This window comes from Pogona vitticeps, chromosome 2 (assembly GCF_051106095.1).
Source record: "Pogona vitticeps strain Pit_001003342236 chromosome 2, PviZW2.1, whole genome shotgun sequence".
Taxonomy (NCBI): Eukaryota; Metazoa; Chordata; class Lepidosauria; order Squamata; family Agamidae; genus Pogona; species Pogona vitticeps.
This window is the reverse complement of record NC_135784.1, coordinates 90,928,561-90,951,072: the sequence shown is the minus strand read 5'-3', so window position 1 is coordinate 90,951,072 and position 22,512 is coordinate 90,928,561. Positions and strand designations below refer to the sequence as shown.

Sequence of the window (22,512 nt, the reverse complement as noted above, 5' to 3'; positions counted from 1 at the left end):
GGGAAGGTGCGATAAGCCCTTGCCAGTTACTCTTGAAAAAGGAACTTTTTCCCTATGGACATTGTCTTTCAAGACCGATCCTTCAGTCATTCGTGACACATGGGACTAACCCTTACTATACTGGATTACCTATGGATTACCTATAGGCTTTTTCCCTAAGGACTATGCATGGACTATTTTCTATGGACTGTTCTATGGAATATTCTTTATGGACTTCTTTTCTTGGAATACTCCATATGGACTATGCTTTTGTAATTTTGTAAGGACTATGGTACATTTACTGGATTTGACTTTTCTAAGGATAATGGGACTTTTACTGAATCTTTCTTTTTAGTACAGGATTCTTGTTCTACAGGATCACTGAGGACTATAGCCTTTTTATAACCTACTTGGATTATTTTGTTTTTACTAATGATTTCCTGGACTGGAACTATTTTTATTCCTTTTAATAGCTTTTTGTGTTTTTGTAAGGTTTTTGAACACTTTTCTATTTTTCATGTTTTCTTTGCCTCACTACATCTTTGTAACTTACCAGCACAATGCTAGTTTATTTGCTTTGGTTTAATTTGGCTTTGATACTTAGTAACATGCTTATTCTTTAATAAAATAAAGAGTATAAAACTCATTTGGTTTTCTGAACAGTACACTTGTCATAGGGTCATCTGAGAGTGCTGCCTCGGCCTAGCTTACTTAGAGTCCTGTCAGTGGTGCAAGTTAAGTCTAAGGACTACAAAGCCCACTTGACCTTTTCATAATAATATCTGAGAGTACCAGGGTGTTCTTATGTGGGCAGACCTGTGAGAAGGAGTGTTGTATCATGGCTAGCTGAGATTGGACTCACTCAGCCCATTTTAGCATGTGCAAACTCCTGATTGCTCTCTCTCCAGGCTTACACGTGTTTTCGAACCCGTGTTTGCTGACATGCCTGTCTCCTTAAAAGGACCCAAGGTGGTTGGGCATGTGTGACAGATACTGCCTGAACTACTGTCCTTAAAGTTATAGAATTGCTGGTATGGCCTCATTAATGCATTTATTTCCATAAAGATAACAGATAATAAAGGCGTTATTGATATATTTTGGGTACAGGAGGCTTCTGGGGATAGGAGTAGAGAAAGCATTGTTTTAAGTTAAGCAGTCAAGATGCTGGCATGCTGTGGGGCCATATATGTCCCCATGGCAGTGGCACTAGTATGCATATATATATATATAACTGTTGAGGAAGACAAATCTAGTTCCCAATATACCTCACAGTGGAAACCAACCAACAGCTTCTCATATTTACATGCCTCTAGCTTCTGCCCAGAACACACTACAAAGTCCATTGTACTACAGCCAAGTCCTGTGATACAAGTGGATTTGCTCAGACCTGTCAGACAGAGATTCTACTTGAAGACCTGCTAAACAAATGTCATATATGTACATATATTAAAGGATGACACTGTAGTTTGGTTTACTCAAGATTTAAGCAGGGTGAATCATTGGCTTAAGCAGAAGAGAGCCTCATGTCAAAATCTGGTCTGAGGCATCACATTTTGAAATTCAGGTTAAGGTCTAAGTGTCCTTGATTGAAAACATAATTGTGTTTTAAAAAACTAATTTATTGTTTATTTATTAAATTCCTTTACTGCACCGATTAGTAATAAGCACCACTCTGGGTGGTTTACATCCAGAGTGACGTAAATGTAAAATAAAACAAATCAAAATATAATAAAAGCCAAACACTACATCAATAAACAACCATCAAATGAATCGATAAAAATAAACAGGCAATAATTCTCAGATGAGTTACCAGACAATGATTAGGGCAATGGAAGCTGAGAATCCAACAACACCTTGAGGGCCAAAGGTACTTCACCCTTAGCATCACATTTACACAAAGAATCACTAGGAAGCACAGTATGACTGACAATGACAAATCCCATGCCAATTCACTTGGGGCATATTCTATGCCTATTTATTGAAAAATACATTGTTTATTCCCAAAGTAGAATTTTGACCCTTCATGCATAGGGTAAGGGTTTTGTGTTTGTATATTTAAGGTAAGGATTTTACACCTAGTTATTTACTTCCAATTTCAAGCAGAACAACATTTTCTGGTGCCATAGACAAGAATTAATCACAGTCATCCAAGTTTATGCACCAACCTCCAATGCTGAAGAGGCTGAAATTGACCAATTCTATGAAGACTTACAACACCTTCTAGAACTGACACCAAAGAAAGATGTTCTTCTCATTATAGGGATTGTAATGCTGAAGTAGGGAGTCAAGAGAAAAAAAGGAACAACAGGTAATTGAAAATGAAGCAGGGCAAAGGCTAATAGAGTTTTGCCAAGAGAACAAGTTGGTCATCACAAACACTCTTTTCCAACAACACAAGAGGTGACTCTACACATGGACATCACCAGATGGGCAATAGCGAAATCAAATTGGTTATATTCTCTGCAGCCAAAGATGGAGAAGCTCTATAGTCTATATACAGTCAGCAAAAACAAGACCTGGAGTTGATTGTGGCTCTCATCATCAAGCTTAAATTCAAGCTCAAACTGAAGAAAGTAGGAAAAACCACTGGGGGCAGCAACAAAAAACATCCCAACGAAAAGGAAATGCAAGAAAGCAAAGTGGCTATCTAACGAAGCCTTACAAATAGCAGAAAAGAGAAGGGCCTTACAAATAGCAGAGAAGAGAAGGGAGACAAAATGCAAGGGAGATAGGAAATATACAGAAAATTGAATGCTGACTTCCAAAGAATAGAAAGGGGAGACAAGAGGGCCTTCTTAATGACGAGTGCAAAGATATTGAGGAAAATAATAGAAAGAGAAAAACCAGAATTCTGTTCAAGAAAATTGGACATATTAAAGGAACATTTTGTGCAAAGATGGACGTGATAAAGGGCAAAAATAACCAACCAGATAGGCGGGATATAAAATAAATAAATAAATAAAAATGGTAGGGACCTTACAGATGCAGAAGACATCAAGAAGAGATGGCAAGAATACACAGAGGAATTATATCAGAAAGATTTGGATATCCCAGACAACCCAGATAGTGTGGTTGCAGACCTTGAGCCAGACTTCCTGGAGATTGAAGTCATGCTTAGAAAGTATGGCTAACAACAAGGCCAGTGGAGGTGATGGCATTCCAGTTGAACTATTTAAAATCTTAAAAGATGCCGTTAAGGTGCTACACTCAACAGGCCAGCAAGTTTGGAAAACTCGAAGAAGGGCAGCACCAAAGAATCCTCCAACTGCTGTACAATTGCACTCATTTCACACACCAGCAAGGTTATGCTAAAAATCCTCCAAGGTAGGCTTCAACAGTATGTGGTCCGAGAACTCCCAGAAGTACAAGCTGGATTTCAAAGGGGCAGAGGAACTAGAGACCAAATTGCTAACATGCGCTGGATTATGGAGAAAGCCAGAGAGTTCCAGGGAAACATCTACTTCTGCTTCATTGACTACACAAAAGCCTTTGAGTGTGTGGACCACAACAAACTATGGAAGTCCTTAAAGAAATGGGAGGGCCTGACCACCTTGTCTATCTCCTGAAAAATCTATATGTGGGACAGGAAGCAACAGTTAGAACTGGATATGGAACAACGGATTGGTTCAAAATTGGGAAAGGAGAACGACAAGGCTGTATACTGTCTCCCTGCTTATTTAACTTATATGCAGAATACATCATGCGAAAGGCAGGACTGGAGGAATCCCAAGCTGGAATTAAGGTTGCCGGAAGAAATATCAGCAGTCTCAGATATGCAGATGATACCACTCTGATGGCAGAAAGTGAGGAGGACTTAAAGAACCTCATAATGAGGGTGAAAGAGGAGAGCACAAAAATGGTCTGAAACTCGACATAAAAAAAAAACTAAGATCATGGCCATTGGCCCAATCACCTCCTGGTAAATAGAAGGGGAAGATATGGAGGCAGTGACAGATTTTACATTCTTGGGCTCCATGATCACTGCAGATGGTGACAGCAGCCACGAAATTAAAAGACACCTGCTTCTTGGGAGGAAAGTTATGTCAAACCTAGACAGTATCTTAAAAAGCAGAGACAAAGGTCTGTCTAATCAAAGCTATGGTTTTTCCAGTAGCGACATATGGAAGTGAGAGCTGGACCATAAAGAAAGCTGACCGCCGAAGAATTGATGCCTTTGAATTGTGGTGCTGAAGGTGGCTCTTGAGAGTCCCCATGGACTGCAAGGAGAACAAACCTATCCATTCTAAAGGAAATCAACCCTGAGTGCTCACTCGAAGGACAGATCCTGAAGCTGAGGCTCCAATACTTTGGGCATCTCATGAGAAGAGAAGACTCCATGGAAAGGATGCTGATGTTAGGAAAGTGTGAAGGCAGGAGGAGAAGGGGACGACAGAGGATGAGATGGTCAGACATTGTCATCGAAGCTACCAGAATGAATTTGACACAACTCCGGGAGGCAGTGGAAGACAGGAGGGCCTGGCGTGCTGTGGTCCATGGGGTCATGAAGAGTCGGACACGACTTAACGACTAAACAACGGTACTCAGCCCTAAATCATGCCCTCGAAGCCCCGCCTCCTTCCGACTGAACGCACGCGCCACCGGATGTGCTTCTGTTGTTCCGGTGCCCAGAGTTTCCTGCTTGAGGAGACTGGTTGTGTGTTTGCGTGTTTTGGGGGGGTGGAAGCTCCTTTTGAGCGCATGCGAGCGAGAGGAGCGTGGGAGAGGGGGAGAAGGAAAACAACAACAACAAACGTCCGCCTCAAACCACCGAGAGATGGAGCAGGGGTAGCCTAGAGCGCCCTCCCAACTAGGAGAGGAGGAGGCGGCGGCGGCGAAGGCGGCGCCAAAGAAGAAACGGGCGAGAGCGGCTTCTCGGTGCCTCCCGCGCGTCTGGGTGAGGGGAAGCCACACACAGGCCTGGGCGGGAAGCCTGGAGGGGGGGGTGGACCCTCGGAAGGGGCGGGGCAGCTCTATTGTTGGGAGGCCGGATTTCCTGGCTTGCGAGGGGTTGCCTTGGTGTTTTTTCTTTTCTTTTTTTCAATTTGAAGCGCGGCCTGGCCTCTTCCGCTCTTTTTTTCCCGCCGGAGCGCGGTGGCCGCCCGAGGGGTTTCCCCTGAGACCTCGTTGGGTCTCTCTCTCCCTTAGCCTTCAGATTGGTTCCCCCCTTGTTTCAGAGGGAGAAATGTGATCCTTGAAGGAGAAAGGCATTTCCGAGCAACGGCTCCTTCACCGGCCTGGGGCCCCACGGGGGTAAGGGGGGGGACCGTATGGAGGCGAGGCCCGGGCCCCGAGGGGTGCGTTCAGACCTGGAGGGTCCCGCAGGGCAACGGGCGCCCCCGGCGTCGCTGAAGAGAGCCGCCCGGGGGGAGGGTGGAACAGAGAGGCCGCTCCCCGCCGGTCCCTTCCGCGGTCTCGGAGAGGAATCGGAAGCGGCCTGCCTTGTTTCTCTGGTTGGACCCGTGTCTTGTGTGGGATGAAGGGCGGGAGGGGATGGGAAGAGATTCGTGTTCGCGTAGGAAGGAGCTGCATTCTGCATCGGGACTCGTGGCTGGGCGGGAGGGCTGGTTTTTGGGGGAAAGTGGGTTGCCCTGGGCAACAGCAGGGAGAGTACGTCGGTGGATCTGTCTGGCTCCAAAACAAATTTGGGGAAGTTTTGCCTCCCCCCCCCCACCGGGCTCTTTCGTGAGTAAAGTGGATATTGGGGTGGACAAAAATAGTTTACAAGCAGATTTTAAAAATTCAAATCAGATTTTTATTTAAAGTTGAATTTTGAGGGTTCGGATACAGTTACTTAAAAAAAACTGATGATATTTTTAATTTAAAACTTGGAATTGCTCAACAGCTTCATAGACTAGGAATTACAATTTTTTAAAAAATAAGTACAGTCTTTTGTAAAAGTGATTCTTGGAGTGGAGTCTAACCTTTTATGGGGTTTCACTTTTTTTGCATTATTATTTTAGTTAAACTTTCTGCCTCCAGGTACTCAGACTAATAGATGCCATAAGAAAAAGTGGCTGTTCTCAAACTGGATTTGTCAGCATGATAAAAGCTGAAAATTCTAGGAAGCTCAGCATATTTTCACATTACAGATGGAGACAGATGGACTCCACTTCTAGTAATCTAATCATTATTGCTTCTAGTGTCTGAAATTATGCTTTTTCAAACAAAGGGGGGAGGGGAAATCAATGAATAAGGGTATTACTGGAAGTGAAATCAGTATGGACAAGGAGAATGTAAAATGTGTGCTTTAAAACACATATAAAAATAGAAACCATGAGTGCACTTTTAAAAGAAAATCAAATGATTACATCAGATTCTTGAGTTGTGATTTAAATAAATTTTGTTTACATCATATTAGGGAAATAGGTTCTCTAGAAGGGCGAATTTAACAGACTCCAACTTGTCCTATGAGCTGTTTATATATATTAATATTTGAGATTGAAATTGGTGTACTTAAACAATGGGCAGGTTAAAGCATTTGTAAGAAAGGTTGTAAAGCGACAGAAAAAAAGAATAATCTTTATCGTAATGGATGTAGATGTATGCTTTTTGGGGTATTGAATTTTTTAGGAAAATCGAAATATACTGATTAAATTAAAACATTGTAGTGTTATAATATAAAGAGCATAATTCAGACTCACAAAATAAACTGCAGAGGATTTTTATAAGTGAACTATTTTAGCAATTCTTACACCTCAAAAGTATAAATATCTTAATTTTATACAAGCATAAGTTTAAATATAGAGTTGCAGAATGCTGCACCCTGTGCCAGTGGTTCTGAACCTTTGCTGCTCCAGATGTGGTTATCATGGTTAATGGTCTGGAGATCCAATACTAGAAGTCCAAAAACATCTGGATGATCAAATACTGTATTGGGAATTGCTGACTTGTGCTGTGAAGTGTAAGGACGGAGGTTAATCATATGTTTGGGAGGGAGCGGGCAATCGGAAGACTAGAAGACAATTTTCTTTATTTCCAGGAACTTGAATAGGTCAGAGATCCCCAGTAGGTGGCACTTTCAGTTCAAGATCAAGGATGTCCCAATATCAGGGTGAATTGGATTGAAATTACTTAGATTCTATTTAATAATAGAATTTCAGTCACCCCCAGTGTACCCTTGCCTGCTATAACCGTAATTCATGGATTTTCAGAAGGCCCATGTTGTACTTTGCAAAAACCCTGTGGTTTATTTTGAAAAACTTTCAGACTGCTGTTGTAATTATATCAGAAGATGAATGTTTATTTTCTTTACCAATGCACAGAAGTATATGCGAAGGAATTAGAAGGTGACCTGTCTAGAATTCAACTGGTTAGTAATTAATATTTGAATGATTTTCTTACCATGCTATAGGACATCCACCATCACCATACAAATATTATTTAACTAAAACAAAAAACAAACAAAACAAAAACATTGTAGCTGCTAGCATGAAATAGGCCTAAAACAAAATTCTTTTCTTTCCTCAAAGTATTTTTGAATCTTACAGGCATTATATTATCAATATTAGACAAAAGCTGTATAAATTTAACACTATAATCTGTGGTTAGGCGATTATTCCTTGCCTAAGACACTAGTAAATGTTGAACTGCTTAAAGTTGGACCTAAATAACATGGTGTGAGTGGTTTTGTAGCCTGATGGGTAGTATAAAAGTTGAATGAATGAATAAAATGTTGCCTCAAATATAGAAGCACATACAAAACTCCATATCCTACGTAAGTACGTATGTGGTCTTCATACTGCTCTGTAGTGTAATTTTTGCAGCTCATGGGGTGGTTTTTTTTAGTTTGGTTTTTTTTTATTTTTTTTTTTATTTTTTTTTATTTTATTTTTTTGGTATTTTCTGCTCTTGAAGCATCCAGGAGAAGCAGTTTCACTATAAAGTTAGGTCCCCCGTTTTCCAGAAAGGCTTCAATTAAAAAAAAAAAAAAGAGGCAAGTAGCATCCTAGAAACTTGAAGTGCCAATACCCCATGGAAATTCAGAGCTTGGTGCAGTCCATAGTAGCTTCCAGGGTGGAAAATTGGCCTCCAGTTCCTCCATTCTTGTCCATTCCTGCTCTTTTTGAAAAATCATGATTATTCAGGCACCAAGACTTTTTGTGTTTGTGTGTGTTCATTTTTCTATCAGTGTTATAATCCAGAGCTGTCTTGTCCATTTCTTTAGCAACAGATTTTTGCCATTTTTTAGTAGAGTGAAATTTCTATATGTGCAGCCAAAAGCACAGAAAGAACCATTATTTGTAACCATGGATATATGTCCTCTACGAGTCTCTCATACTGTCTTTCTGAACTAGAAAATCCCAACCACTGTAGCTTTTCCTGGTATGTAAAGTCTCATTTAACTTAGAAGACCCTAATAGACTTTTCAAGGTATGTGAGATATTTAAGGAGTGGGTTTATTAGCTCATCTCTCCCTTGTGAGTTTTCATGGCCAAGTAAGGATTTGAATCGAAGTCTGCTAAGTCTTGAGTCTATAACTCCATCCATTGCAGCACACTGGTTCTTGGTTATTGCTAGGTAAAAGTAAAGGTTCCCCTTGACGTTTAGTCCAGTCATGTCTGACTCTAGGGCGTGGTGCTGATCCCCGTTTCCAAGCCATAGAGCCAGCGTTTGTCTGAAGGCAGTTTCAGTGATCACGTGGCCAGTGTGACTAGACACGGAACACCGTTATTGCTAGAGGCATACCATTTCTAGAAATTTTTAATGGAGAAAACCTGGGAGTTTTTTGGAGAGGGGATTGGGGGAAAATAGAAATGTTGGGGGATATTCAAATATTTGTAATTTTTTTGTATATTTTATTTAATAAATAGTAATGTATTTATTAATTAACATAAATTTGTTTTGTTCAGAGAAAATTGAGAACACACTCAACATTAAAAGAAGTACAAACTGTTTCACCTTGTACATTGTAACACACAAGTAATAAATACCTCTCCTGTCCTGTGTGCTTTCATGAAGATGGCCACACCTACCGGATGCAGAAATGCATCTTGCATTTCAGAGTTTCAGCATTGTCCCTAGGAACCTAAGGTTTTTCCAGCACCTATTAAATTGTTGCATTTATGCTAATGTGCATCTGAACTCTCAGCAATGTCCGGCAGATTGTGTAGACAGCATGTGATGTCTACAGCATTCACCCAGGATAGTCAAGTCGCCAAGCGATTAATTCAGCCACGTATTTGAGCAAGAAGCATCTTGTATCCCTGAGATGTTGTCTTGGTGCAAGAAACTATCAGTCTGTCATAACAGGAAACAATGCTAAGGGATTACAAAAATTTTGTGACATCTTAAAGACTAACTGCTATATTTCAAAGTATAGCAGTTAGTCTTTAAGGTGTCACAACATTTTTGTCTTTAATTTTTCTTTTATTTTGGCTTGATATGCTAGCACAGAGGATCGCAACTACCTTTTCTAGAACTGCTTGTTTAGGTGAACTGTCCTGGCTTTAGGGGAATAAAGTTGTTCAGTGAAAGCCATAATGTCTATTATAAGAATTTAGCTGCACATGTGCCAGTCCAACAACTTTGGTAGCATTCCTATCTTTGCTGGAGCTGGCAGGAATGAAGTGAACCTCAGAAAATGGGGTTTCTGCATTAACACAGTCCTTTGCAAGTATGGAAATAATAAGCAACACCACACCCATGTCAGTGTACTCTGCTCTGCACTATGTACTATAGAAGACTTTATGTTAGCTGCTCCAAATCTTGATGTTGCTATTATTGGATAAAAACAATTGATATTGTATTATGGTATTTTTGACAGAGAAGTGTGGGTTGGAGAATTGAGTTTGACTTCTCACTATGCCTCCAAGGAGGGAGGCCCCTAAGATCACCTGTGTGTGGGCCGGACTGGGCCGTGGAGACACATTTCCCACCCCCCGCACGGACTCCTGCCCCCCCGCAAGCCCCATCACACATGTGTGCAAGTGCACACACATGCACGGCCTCCACCTCTGTGCAAGTGCACAAGTGCCCTCACCCTTTGCACATGCACGGTGCCCATGCAAGCGCCCCTGCTCCACGCATGCGCGTGTGTGCTCCTTCGCGCATGTGGGTGCCCTGCTTTCCCCAACTGGCCTGTGGAGTTAAAAAGGTCGGGGACCACTGATCTAGAGCACAACCAGGAGGAGGGACTGATAAACCATGTCTGAGTACTTTATCCTTGGATATCCTGGAAGATGATAACCTTACTAATCTATAATAACATCTGTGGAGCTAAAATAAATTTGAGATCTAAGTTCAAGAACTACTGGACCCTATTTATAAAAATTTTAAAAAGGATGAATACATTGTCCCATAATACAGAATTAGAAATTGTAAGCCCCTATTGCATTGATCTGTTGAGCTAACAGATTTTAAATTAGAAGCATTGTCATGTAAAACTGAAAACCACTTTAACAATTTATTTTAATCCAATTTAAATTTTTAGAATTCCATTTTAAAATTTATTTTTTATCTGCTCTAATATTGGGTGATATTACGAACCACATTCAGCTTTTCTTTTTCTCCTTTGTTCTGTTGAATTAAATATTCTGGGTTTTTTACATGGAATTTGAAGTGTTCCTCTTGTTCTTCACCGCTATACTGTTCTCAGGACATCTTCCTGTGTCCTGATCAGATGAACTTCAATTTATTGAATTTTGATCAATGTATTACTTGCTGTGAAGACATAGTTAATAGAGCAATAGTGTAGAATCTGATTGATTTTTAAATAAGGTAGAAACAATTATTTTGCTCTTAAAAATGTGGAAGTCCTCAATAATGATGTGCTGAGGAGTGTGTATTTTTTTTCCTCTGGCTGACAATAGAAGAAAGCAAACAAGCCTAGCTCTCTGCCATTCTTTTAAAGACTGCTGGAACAGTAATCAGTTCCTTATTGGTCAAATGCTGCCAATCTAACTTTTGAGCTACATTTTAATGTTTTTAAAGTCCTCTTTTTTGAGAATAAGTTTTGTTGAAAACTATGTCATATTTATTTTTTCCAGGGTGGTTTAGCTTTGACGCGTTGGAGCTTACTCTTTGTCTTTGTGAGTGTCCTTCGATTGTTTCAGGATGCCAGCAGCACTTGCAGAAAATAGTCAAGTGATCTGTGAAGTATGGGCAAACAATCTGGAAGAAGAGATGAGGAAAATTCGAGAAATTGTTCTCAGTTACAGTTACATTGCCATGGTAAACATGTACTTTGTAGTTCCTTTTCCCTTCTGAATCTAAGATTGTATTCTACATAAGTGAGTGCGTTTGCTTTAAATGCATCATTCTGATGTTAGACACGGAATGTTTTAGGGATGTCTCTGCCAGTGCCTTTTAACATGGATGATAGTATTATTTCCTTAACGTTGATAATAAGAAATATTATTAGAACTGTGCTGGTGGAGCTCTGTGTACTTTCACTTCTGCTCTTCTATTTCCTTTGCTCTGCCTCTGCAAGCTCAGAAAAACCTGATTTACTTTGGTACAGTAACCACATTTCACTTTTACTGACAAACTGGCTTGAACTTTTCCCTTTCCTTCCTAGGATACAGAGTTTCCTGGAGTTGTTGTTCGACCCATAGGTGAATTTCGCAGCTCTATAGATTATCAGTATCAACTGCTACGGTGTAATGTTGATCTCCTGAAAATTATCCAGTTAGGCCTGACCTTCACAAATGAGAAAGGAGAATATCCTGCTGGAATCAACACCTGGCAGTTTAACTTCAAGTTCAACCTTACGTAAGTCTCAGAATTGGGGAACAATTTCTGTTTTCTGCTACAAAAAGGCTGTTGCAAAACAGAAACAAGAGTAACTTGTGATGCTGACAGGGTTGTACTCAGAAACCTTCCAGCCCAGTATTAAGAAATTTTCAGGTCAGTCTGACATTAAAAAAGGGGGTTAATGATCTTTAGAGAGAATAGATGCTAAATAATAGTACAGTGGCACTAGATACAGCTTTGTGTTTTAAAAAAGTTAGTAGGAACTAGTTTATAATGAGAGGTACTTGTGTAGCAAGTTACAAATATATTATTTGCAAGTTAAATACATGTGTCCTGTTTTTTCCAGAACAACAACGAACAGTTATGTGGTAAACCATCAGTAGAAGCTACTAGGTCAAGGATGCTGAGCCTTCCGCACTCCAGATGTTTTGAACTATAATTTCCCATAGTCCTTTATCATTGGTAGTACAGGCTGGGTTTTCTAGAAGTTGTTCAAGACATCTGATGTGCCAAAATTTAACCATCTCTACTAGTTGAATTATTTGGTTGAGTGACAGTTTCAGCCAGCAATATAAAAGTGCTTGCCTACAGACCAGACGTAGATGCAGAGTTCCCTATCAAACCTACTGGCCTTTCTCTCAGTCTTGCTCTTTCCCCAGCTCGACAATACAGAAAACGCAGCCCTTCCTTTTCAGGGCTGCCACTTTCTGGAAAGTCAGGGAAATGGAAAATGGTCTGCAGTCAGGGAAATTGTGATTAAAATATATTCAAGTTGTAGATTTTTGACCTGCTGCTGCAAGAGCATGATCTGCTCTTGTTGCAATTAGAATAGAGAAGTAGCAGAATACCAAGTAAAACTTAATGATGTCCTTTCCCAGTTCCATCTTTTTCTCAGCTCCACCCCCAGCAACCAGCCTAATGTGTTTGTTGAGCTGTGTCCCTGCACGATTTCCAAGGTCTGCCTGTGGCATTTACAAAGCAAGACTAATTAAAGCGTTTAGCAAGATACAAACTTTAAACATCCAACTGTTTTCATCCCTACCTGTTAGTACTCCATTTAACTTACATATGAAGATAAGCATGTTTTTGGGTCATACTTGTTTATGAATGGATGTTTTGTCTTCGGCTAAACCTAGCACAGAATTGCAAATAATTTTTGCCGCTGTTGGATTTTAGTCAACTAGCACTTTCTACGCTGCACCATTCAAAGTAAAATTTTCAAATGTGATTCCTTGTTCTTGCTGGAGTTTACAGAGTACCAGCTCTCTCACCCTCTTCCCTGACTTCTCCCATGCATAAAGGTTGCAAATGAGGGTTGTCTGCTTCTCTAGATTGTAGAAATGATCTGCAAGCATTTGAATTCCACATCCTTTCTTGCTGCTGATCTGCTCATTATACTTTCTGGAACCAGAAAGTGAAACTTTCCAAGCTTTGGAAAGTTCCTACTTGTCAGAAAGCAAATTTGCTAACATCTTGGTGTCAGGCAGGTGGTTCTGTGTACAGTTGTATCTGAAACCACATTTGAAGATGGCTTTTAAGAAGACAGTTTTTAATATGCAGTGGCTGGATTTTTGACCTGCCACTTCATTCTGACTTTGTTCCATGATTATCAGCAGTTGCTGGAGACAAATGCAAAGGTTATTGTAAAGTGTGCTACAAAACCTCATGCACAAGGACCATTACATCAGAAGAACCTGGAAATTAAATCAAGTCAGCAGTCCATTGCAATATGCTTCAGTTCAAAGCCAAGTATAAGTTCAGATCGTAAAACCAAAGAGGATAAAGAGACAGCCCGCGCGAAAACTGGAAAACGTGATCAGAGTGATGAAAATGGCAAATAATTACCCACCACACAAACTAGTATGGCTGCCTATGTAATCAAGGACTGTGTTAGGACAGCAGAGTGCCTGTGGGCTTTGCAACTGGTGATGAAGAAAATGTCATTTAACTTTTGAAACAACTTCAGTGAGTTATTCAAGCAAATATTCTCAGATACCCAGATAGCTCAACAGTTTCATCTTGGAAAAACAAAAGCAATGTATGTTGTTGCTTTCTCTGATCTTTTACAGAAATAGCTGAAACAATGCCAGACATTTTTGATGCAGCTTTGAATAAGGTGGTTCGAAAGGGACAGATGGATTTAGTGGTTTATTGTCATAAAGTTTTTGCATGGTATCTAACCAGTGTTTTTCTTCAAACTGCTACTGCTGAAGACCTTCAGAAGTTCCAGGAAGGCATGTCTTCTTCAATCAGTTGCAAAATTATTACAAGTATCTATGGATAGGCCAAATGTAAATCACCTTTTTCTTAAAAAAAAAAATAAAAAAAAATAAAAGAAGAAATTAAAACCAACCATGACTGTAAAGGAGAAGGAAAAGAGCTGATTGACTTTGGAACTTGTACCCTTCATATTGTACGTGGGTCTTTTAAAACAGGATTGCAAGCAGTGAAATGGGACCTGAATTCAGTCTTGTGCAACGTGTATTATCTGTCCAAAGATTCTCCAGCTAGTAGGGCATCATACACTGCTATGATTGGAAGCACACTATTTCTCCCGAAGTTTTACTCCACTAGGTGGTTGGAGAATGTTTAGTGCCTTGATAGACTGTTTTTGACAACATCAAGAAGTATGTGGAAGAAGCACAATTCCCCCGCAGTAAACCTCTAATTTGTATAAAAGCTGCAATGCAAGATCCACTCATGAAGTGCAAAATGGCTTATGTGAAAGCGTGATTGCTGGAGACTGTGAGCCATTTCTACAAAAATTTCAAACCCAAAAACTATTGGCACTTTTTTTGCATGAGGAACTTTGCAAGCTAATCAAGAAGCTAATGAGTCATTGCATAAAATCGGAAAAGCTAGTTACCAGTTGTTAACAATTGACATGAAATTGTCTGAGAACTTGCTTGACAGAAGCAAGTTTGACACTGGCTTTGCAGCAAAGGAGATGTTGAAAGAAACTAAACTGTGTGGCTGTCAAGTGCCTGAGTTTTGCCTAGAGCAGGCTTGTCCAACCTGCAGCCCGTGGGCCGCATGCGGCCCAGGTCGGCTTATAATGCAGCCCAGTGCAATTTTGTATTTTAAAAGAAATTCCAAAGTTTCAAGTTACACTGCCGGTGCTTGCGGCTGGAATACGGCCGGGGCAGGTCACAACGGTAGGGGGGAGAGGGGGAAGGAAGGAAGGGGCAGGAGGGGAGGGGAGAAGGGGACTGTGTGACTGCATTGCACCGTCCCCATCAATAGGTGGACCCCCTCCCGGCCCCATAAAGCCACCTGAGTCGAAGCTGGCAGCCTCCGCTGTCTGAGATCGCAGCTGCCAGTAAGCGCGCTTGGAGCGGGGCTGCGGAGGACAGCTAGGGCTGCCCTCCCCTGCAGCCCACCAAATTTTCATCTTCTAATGTGGCCCAGGGAAGGTGAAAAGTTGGACATCCCTGGCCTAGAGTGTTGTAGTAGCTGTTGTTGAAAAGTTGATTGAGAGAAGTCCTTTGAAGTCCAAGATGGTACGTGGCCTATCAGCATTATATCCTGTTATCATTTTATACAAGCCAAAACTTGGAATCACCAGAATAGGAGCTGTTCTTGAAGCTCTACATGCAATAAATCAGATTGATGACACAGTAGCAGAAAAATCAAAGCAACAGTACACTACTTTAACCACAGCTGCCCACGATGAGTTCAAGGCTCAATTCCAAGCATACCGTTTCCCCCAAAATTAGACCTAACCTGAAAATAAACCCTAGTATGATTTTTCAAGATGCTCATAATATAAGCCCTACCCCAAAAATAATGCCTAATTAAGGGAAACCCTGCCCTCCACCATTGTGCAGCAACCACAAGATGACATTACTGTATTTGAAAAAAAAAGTAGATTGTACATGAAAAAAATAAAATAAAAACATCCTCTGAAAATAAGCCCTAATGCATTTTTGGAGCAAAAATTAATATAAGACCTTGTCTTATTTTGGGGGAAATGTGTGTTGCAAAACAAAATGATGAAGTTGAACTGGATACGTTTTACAGTGGTATTTTGATGTCCAACAAAAGTTTCTCAGACCTGTGGACTGTTGTCAAAATTTGCCTTATCCTGTCGCATGGTAATGCTTCTGTTGAAAGTGGATTCTCAGTTAATATATCAATGTTAATTGAGAACTTGCATGAAGGAACCTGTCTTCAATGTCAGATTTACTATGCTGTCTTAAACTGTGGAGGACCTGCATCTGTTGTAATTGATATGAATCTGTTGCCATCAGTCAGGAATGCTCATGCACACTACACAGAGCACTTGGAGGCTAAACACCATAAGCAACAAGAAAGAAGAAACTTGAGGGACAAATTAAACATCTTGAAAATGCTAAAAAGACTGAGAAGCCAAAATGGAAGAGGAAACAATTGATGAGATACTAAGAGTTACAAAATAAAAAGCGAAAACTGTAGAAGTGATAGTTTTATATCTTAAATATTTATTCTTTAAAAACAGATTCATTGTTCGTTTAGTCAACTAAACAGTCAAACTCAACAGTGGCCAGAGGACTGGAAAAGATCAGTTTACACCCCAATCCCAAAGAAGGGAAGTGCCAAAGAATGCTCCAACTACCGCACAATTGCACTCATTTCACATGCTAGCAAGGTTATGCTCAAAATCCTACAAGGTAGGCTTCAGCAATATGTGGACCGAGAACTCCCAGAAGTACAAGCGGGATTCCGAAGGGGCAGAGGAACTTGAGACCAAATTGCTAACATGCGCTGGATTATGGAGAAAGCCAGAGAGTTCCAGAAAAACATCTACTTCTGCTTCATTGATTATGCAAAAGCCTTTGATTGTGTGGACCCCAGCAAACTATGGAAAGTCCTTAAAGAAATGGGCATGCCTGACCACCTTATCCATCTCCTGAGAAACCTGTATGTGAGACAGGAAGCAACAGTTAGAACTGGATATGGAACAACTGATTGGTTCAAAACTGGGAAAGGAGTACAACAAGGCTGTATATTGTCCCCCGGCTTATTTAATTTATATGCAGAATACATCATGCGGAAGGCTGGACTGGAGGAATCCCAAGCCGGAATTAAGATTGCCGGAAGAAATATCAACAACCTCCGATATGCAGATGATACCACTCTGATGGCACAAAGTGAGGAGGAGCTAAAGAACCTTGTAATGAGGGTGAAAGAGGAGAGTGCAAAAAACGGTCTTAACCTCAACATCAAAAAAGCTAAGATCATGGCCACTGGTCCCATCACGTCCTGGCAAATAGAAGGGGAAGATATGGAGGCAGTGACAGATTTTACCTTCTTGGGCTCCATGATCACTGCAGCCACGAAATTAAAAGACGCCTGCTTCTTGGGAGGAAAGCGATGACAAACCTTGACAGCATCTTAAAAAGCAGAGACATCACCTTGTCAACAAAAGTCCGAATAGTCACAGCTATGGTTTTTACTGTAGTGATGTATGGAAGTGAGAGCTGGACCATAAAGAAAGCTGACCGCCGAAGAATTGATGCCTTTGAATTGTGGTGCTGGAGGAGGCTCTTGAGAGTCCCCTGGACTGCAAGGGGAACAAACCTATCAATTCTAAAGGAAATCAAACCTGAGTGCTCACTGGAAGGATAGATCCTGAAGCTGAAGCTCCAATACTTTGGCCATCTCATGAGAAGAGAGGATTCCCTGGAAAAGACCTTAATGTTGGGAAAGTGTGAAGGCAAGAGGAGAAGGGGACGACAGAGGATGAGATGGTTGGACAGTGTCACCGAAGCAACCAACATGAATCTGACCCAACTCCGGGAGGCAGTGGAAGATAGGAGGGCCTGGCGTGCTCTGGTCCATGGGGTCACGAAGAGTTGGACACGAATATAAGATTACTTATATTCTAATCTCTAACTTATTACAGTGGGGTCTCTACTTAAGAACGTCCCTACTAAAGAACAATCCAACTTAAGAACAGCTCCATTTGCTAAATTTTGCTTCTACTTGAGAACAGAAATCCAAGATAAGAACAGGAAAGAAAACCTTTCCTGCTCTTTTTTTAACCTTAGGTCATCTTAGGTTAAAAAAATTTCTCCCCCTAGTGGTAGAGTACGTATTAACCAGCTTCAATGTACGAACACACCTCTACATAACAACAACAACAACAACAACAACAACAACAACAACAAAAACAGCCAGAACGGATTAATTGGTTTTCAGTCCATTCCTATGGGAAATTTTGCTTCAACTTAAGAACGTTTCAACTTCAGAACACCATTCCAAAATGGATTAAGTTCTGAAGTAGAGGTTCCACTGTAGTTTCTATGGACGGAAAAGAGCAGATACGGATTAAATGGTTTTCAATGCATTCCTATGGGAAATGCAGATTCAATGTAAGAACTTTTCAACTTGAGAACCACCTTCCAATACGGATTAAGTTCTTAAGTAGAGACCCCACTGTACTGCAGTTTCAAAATTTTGTTTCGTAATGTGACTTCAGAGAAATCATTTTAGAATGTTTATATAATTTTAGTTCATATTTAAAACAATAACAAAAAAGTTACGTAATTTGTTAGCATTAAGAGTTTACTTGAAGTTTGTATCTTGGTGTAATTTTTGGTGCAGTTGCAAAACATTGCTCCAGCTAATGTTGAAAGAAGCTGATATTAAGTCTTTGACAAATATATTTACAGTTGAGACTTGTGTAGTAGTGGAACATTTCATTCAGACTTGCATTAATGCAACAGGACATATTTTAACGTGGTTATATTTGAATGGTGGTCAGGGAAAGTTGGAGAAATGAAAAATAAAATATCAGTGGCAACCCTGTTTTAATGCTGAGTGGGCAGGATGGCTCTTATCTCTGAATGATGACTAAAGGGAAGGCATAGGATATTCCTACTATAATGCTACAGAAGGACCAAGCAGAAAAACTGATGACAGCAGAAAAGGACACAATCCTGACCTTGGGAGGTGTCAAAAGAGGCAGCCTCCCCCTCAACTGAAATAGTTCTTATCTTGAATTTTAGTCCAGTTAAGATGTGTAATTTTTCCCCACATCTTCATTAGGGAAGATATGTATTCTCAGGATTCCATAGATCTTCTTGCAAGCTCTGGATTGCAGTTTCAGAAGCACGAGGAGGAAGGAATTGATACTCTACATTTTGCAGAACTACTTATGACCTCTGGTGTAGTGCTCTGTGACAATGTCAAGTGGCTTTCATTCCACAGGTTGGTTGAATATTCTGTCACTTTTAAGTACGCTGTTGTATTCATGTGCATAACACTTTGCTATAGATTATTTAAAAAGCATTATTACAGTAATTTTGCTAACTTCTGATTTCTGCCGGAGTTCCTTTGCATTTAACAATATGTTGTAACAAATGGAAATTTAGCCAGAGAAATTATCACTGTATCTAGAGGCCATCAGAAAATCCATTCCTGAACATGTGATTATGAAGCAATTCCTAGCTTTAGGAGCCCTGCAAGGAGGAAAAAACTACCCAAAATGAACTAGGTAAAGGAGTAGAAAACTGAGGTTGTATTTATATAAATCAGAAAAATATATATTGCTTTAGTTCTCATCTGTCCTATAAATGGTAGCTGTATGAATTATTTTGATTTACGTAATTAAAAGGTCTCCAGCTGCTTACTGATCAGAGGAAGTATTTGAAGCCCAACTCCAAGTGGTTTTCCATTTTCCATTTAATAAAAATGATTTTTTTCTCCCATTTTTTTCACACATTTCATTAGCAGTAGAGCATTTTGCTTGCACTTTTTATTATAGTAAACTATTTTTTGTTTCCTTGGTCTTTATCCACAAACTAACTGGGATGACTTCCCATTGAAGCAGTTCATCTATCATTTGAGACTGAAAATCTGTTTAAAATTGTATGTGGGGGGGCAATAAATGGAATCACCATTAACCTGCCTTTGTCCCATTTCTCCACCAGTGGGTATGACTTTGGTTATATGGTGAAATTGCTGACAGATTCAAGGCTTCCAGAAGAAGAGCACGAGTTCTTCCATATCTTGAATCTTTTCTTTCCATCTATATATGATGTTAAATACCTAATGAAGAGCTGCAAAAACCTGAAGGTACAATATATAATTTTAACCTTGTCATTGCTGAACAAAGTGTGTGTGAGGTCAGTTACCTTCGTGTCAGAATGTGTTTGACTCCTCTTATTTGACTGAGGTCACACATTCTCAGGATAAGTGCCACTGTGTGTCCGTTTTTTGCACTGCGATACTAATGGCGAAAGTATATGTGCACCTGAACTCTATCTCGAATCAGGGTGATAAGCTTAAATTTCACGCTAGAAGTTTCTGAAGCTTGTTGACAATGGAATAGTAATCTCTTTTGGGACTGGTCTTTGCACTTCATCTTTCACTCTAGTTAGGTGAAAGAACTGCACAGTATTGCTGGAAAACTAAAATTCTATGCCAATGCTTATCGTTTTGCTATGGAACGAACATAGGCAAACTATTGCTTATGTACAAGAATCCTGTGGCTAACACATTTGAAAATTTGTAAACATGAATTTGATGATTTGAAAAAATCCAGTAATGCTCTGATCTCTATCATTCTTACTTTTATTTTATTGTAGGGAGGCCTTCAGGAAGTTGCTGACCAGCTAGATTTGCAGCGGATTGGACGGCAGCATCAAGCTGGGTCTGACTCCCTACTCACAGGGATGGCATTCTTCAGAATGAAAGAGGTATATTGATCAGTTTAATTTTCAGTATATGCCAGAAGGTATATTGGATCAAAGATGCAACCAGCAGCATAATATGTTTTCTTTTTTGCAGTTATTCTTTGAAGATACAATTGATGATGCGAAGTACTGTGGGAGACTGTACGGTCTTGGTACAGGAGTAGCTCAGAAACAGAATGAAGATGTAGAAACAGCACAAGAGAAAATGAGTATTTTGGCAATTATCAACAACATGCAGCAGTGACGCCTAGGTGCCATTCAATATGAAATGGGTCCATGGAGGTTAGCTACCTCCTTAAATGCATTACAACCACATGACAGAAAAACTGGGGGTTTTTTTGCAGAAGGCAAAAGGCATCTTTACTTTGAATCTTAGAAGATTCTAATCAAGTAATGATCAGTAAGAGTATTTTGCCCCTATGTAAAAAACAGATACAAACTATAATGTATATACCTCCTTTTTCTTTTAAACCTTACTGAATATCCAAGAAGTAATCATTTCAGAGCTTTTAGCAGGGACAAGGTTCTCTCATGCACTTGCAGATCTAGCTTTTGAAAAAAGATTTTAAAACTTCTTTTGCTCTCTGTGAGGGTGATTTGTTCCTAAGCCCTCTGCTAGTTTTATCTTTTGTGTAAGTCCGTCTGCAAAGTGATCCACTCAGCCCTGGTGGTGGAGACAATGCATGAACTCCTTAGATCTGACATAGTAGCAGCCATAATGATGGTCTTGACTAGTACTAGGGCTAGCTTCTCCTTTTAGATTGCTGGGCCATGTATCTTATCAGTTTCATCTTAACTACTGTAGAACTGGAATAAAGCTGTCTGCATGCTTGAGACTGCAATAATAATTTGGATCAAATATTGTTTCACTTTTAGTGAAATAATTTACCCTTTTGTTAACAGGATGTCTAATAAGTGTATAAAATGAGAAGTGTTACCTGCTACTGAAGGGCTAAGTAAAGCTTTTAGATTTCTCTTTTATACTACTTCCAAAAGAAGCCTCCACTTGTTAAATGGATACAGGCAGAAAATACATTTAATAGTTTTGCAAGTCTCGTAACATCCCTAAAAACCAAAAACTTGAGACACAAAATCCAGACAGTTGGTATTTTAATAAGTTTAAACTGTCCATTATGTAAAGTATTGCAAGCTGCTGTTAATTGCTTGTGTATATAATTGGTTCTTAATTTTGTAAAATAAAGAATTTTCTTAAGGCATGAGACTGACTTTGAAACTTCTCAAAGGGTATTTACAAATTGTTTTTCATCTAAAGAACTGAGAAGAAAAATGGCTACTAGTTCTGTTTTACAAAGTAAAACAGTGTCCATGGTGGCATTTTAAGTAGGACTTGTGCATCTACCTGTGAAACTTCTTTTACAAAGATGACTTGCCCTTTGTCACACTGAGATAGATACATAAGATACTGCTTCTGTACGTAACAGGGCACCTTTGTATCCAAGGGGTATAACAAGAGAATGACTATGGGCCTATTTCTCATATCTTTTTTCCTTCAAGGCTCTTTAGACCCAAACAGCACAGAACATGTACATTTTAAAATGGCATAAAGCAGAAAAGCATAACCAGTCAAGAGAATGTAAAATTCAACTCCCAACCTCTGGTTCCACAGCCATAGACCTAAACCACAGAGCTATCTGGTATGTAAGTTAATATAAAACTAAAAGAACTGTAAAATCAAATCAGATTGGGGGAATTCTGATAATAATTTTCTTCCGTTCATCTGAAGCTAGGAAAAGGAATCTGGCCACTTTATCTGTAATTGATTTATTTACATTTGCCAAAGGATATGTCAGACTCCAGTTGAAGATTTTACCCAGGTATTGCAAGAGGAGAAGGATTATCAGTCTAGTCTGGTCAGTTCTATAGCAATTACAAACCAAAAGGTTATGAACCAATGAGGGTTCCTTCACAACGGCAGAACCTTCAACTACTGTAGACAGAATGCCAGAGAGGTGGTCCTCCAAAACTGTTGGTAAGCAGATGAACCTTGCTCTGGAAAGGACCAAACAATAACTGGGGACAGTTCTCAAGATACTTAGCATGGCCTTTCACTTCAGTAAATCTTTCCGGTTCTTTCCTTTTGGTTTTTCCATTCAGGTTTCTGGTGGTAGAGCAAAGGCAGGGACAAGGCAACAAACAATCTACT

At 39.9% G+C, this 22,512-nt stretch overlaps 1 protein-coding gene across 4 annotated transcripts; it reads left to right on the top strand.

Moving 5' to 3' along the window:
• The first annotated feature begins 4,730 nt into the window (after nucleotides 1-4,730).
• Nucleotides 4,731-21,565, top strand: CNOT8 (CCR4-NOT transcription complex subunit 8). 4 transcript variants are annotated; one of them, XM_078385610.1, is made up of 8 exons: nucleotides 4,740-4,873; nucleotides 7,242-7,288; nucleotides 10,965-11,148; nucleotides 11,495-11,688; nucleotides 18,700-18,861; nucleotides 19,584-19,728; nucleotides 20,241-20,351; nucleotides 20,443-21,565. In XM_078385610.1, exons 3-8 carry the CDS (start codon nucleotides 11,032-11,034, stop codon nucleotides 20,590-20,592), a joined length of 879 nt encoding a protein of 292 aa, XP_078241736.1. In that variant the 5' UTR covers nucleotides 4,740-4,873; nucleotides 7,242-7,288; nucleotides 10,965-11,031; the 3' UTR covers nucleotides 20,593-21,565. The 4 variants fall into 4 exon arrangements, with proteins under 4 accessions (XP_020652613.1, XP_078241736.1, XP_020652612.1 ...); XM_020796955.3 differs by lacking the exon at nucleotides 4,740-4,873 and adding an exon at nucleotides 4,999-5,229; XM_020796954.3 differs by lacking the exon at nucleotides 7,242-7,288 and having other exon boundaries at nucleotides 4,731-4,873.
• The last annotated feature ends 947 nt before the right edge of the window (nucleotides 21,566-22,512 follow it).

Coding starts and splice junctions, on each gene's coding strand:
- CNOT8 (XM_020796954.3), top strand. CDS start 11,032: ATGCCAGCAGCACTTGCAGAAAATAGTCAAGTGATCTGTGAAGTATGG. Junction 11,689..18,699: donor AACTTCAAGTTCAACCTTAC/GTAAGTCTCAGA, acceptor CATCTTCATTAG/GGAAGATATGTATTCTCAGG. Junction 19,729..20,240: donor AGAGCTGCAAAAACCTGAAG/GTACAATATATA, acceptor ATTTTATTGTAG/GGAGGCCTTCAGGAAGTTGC.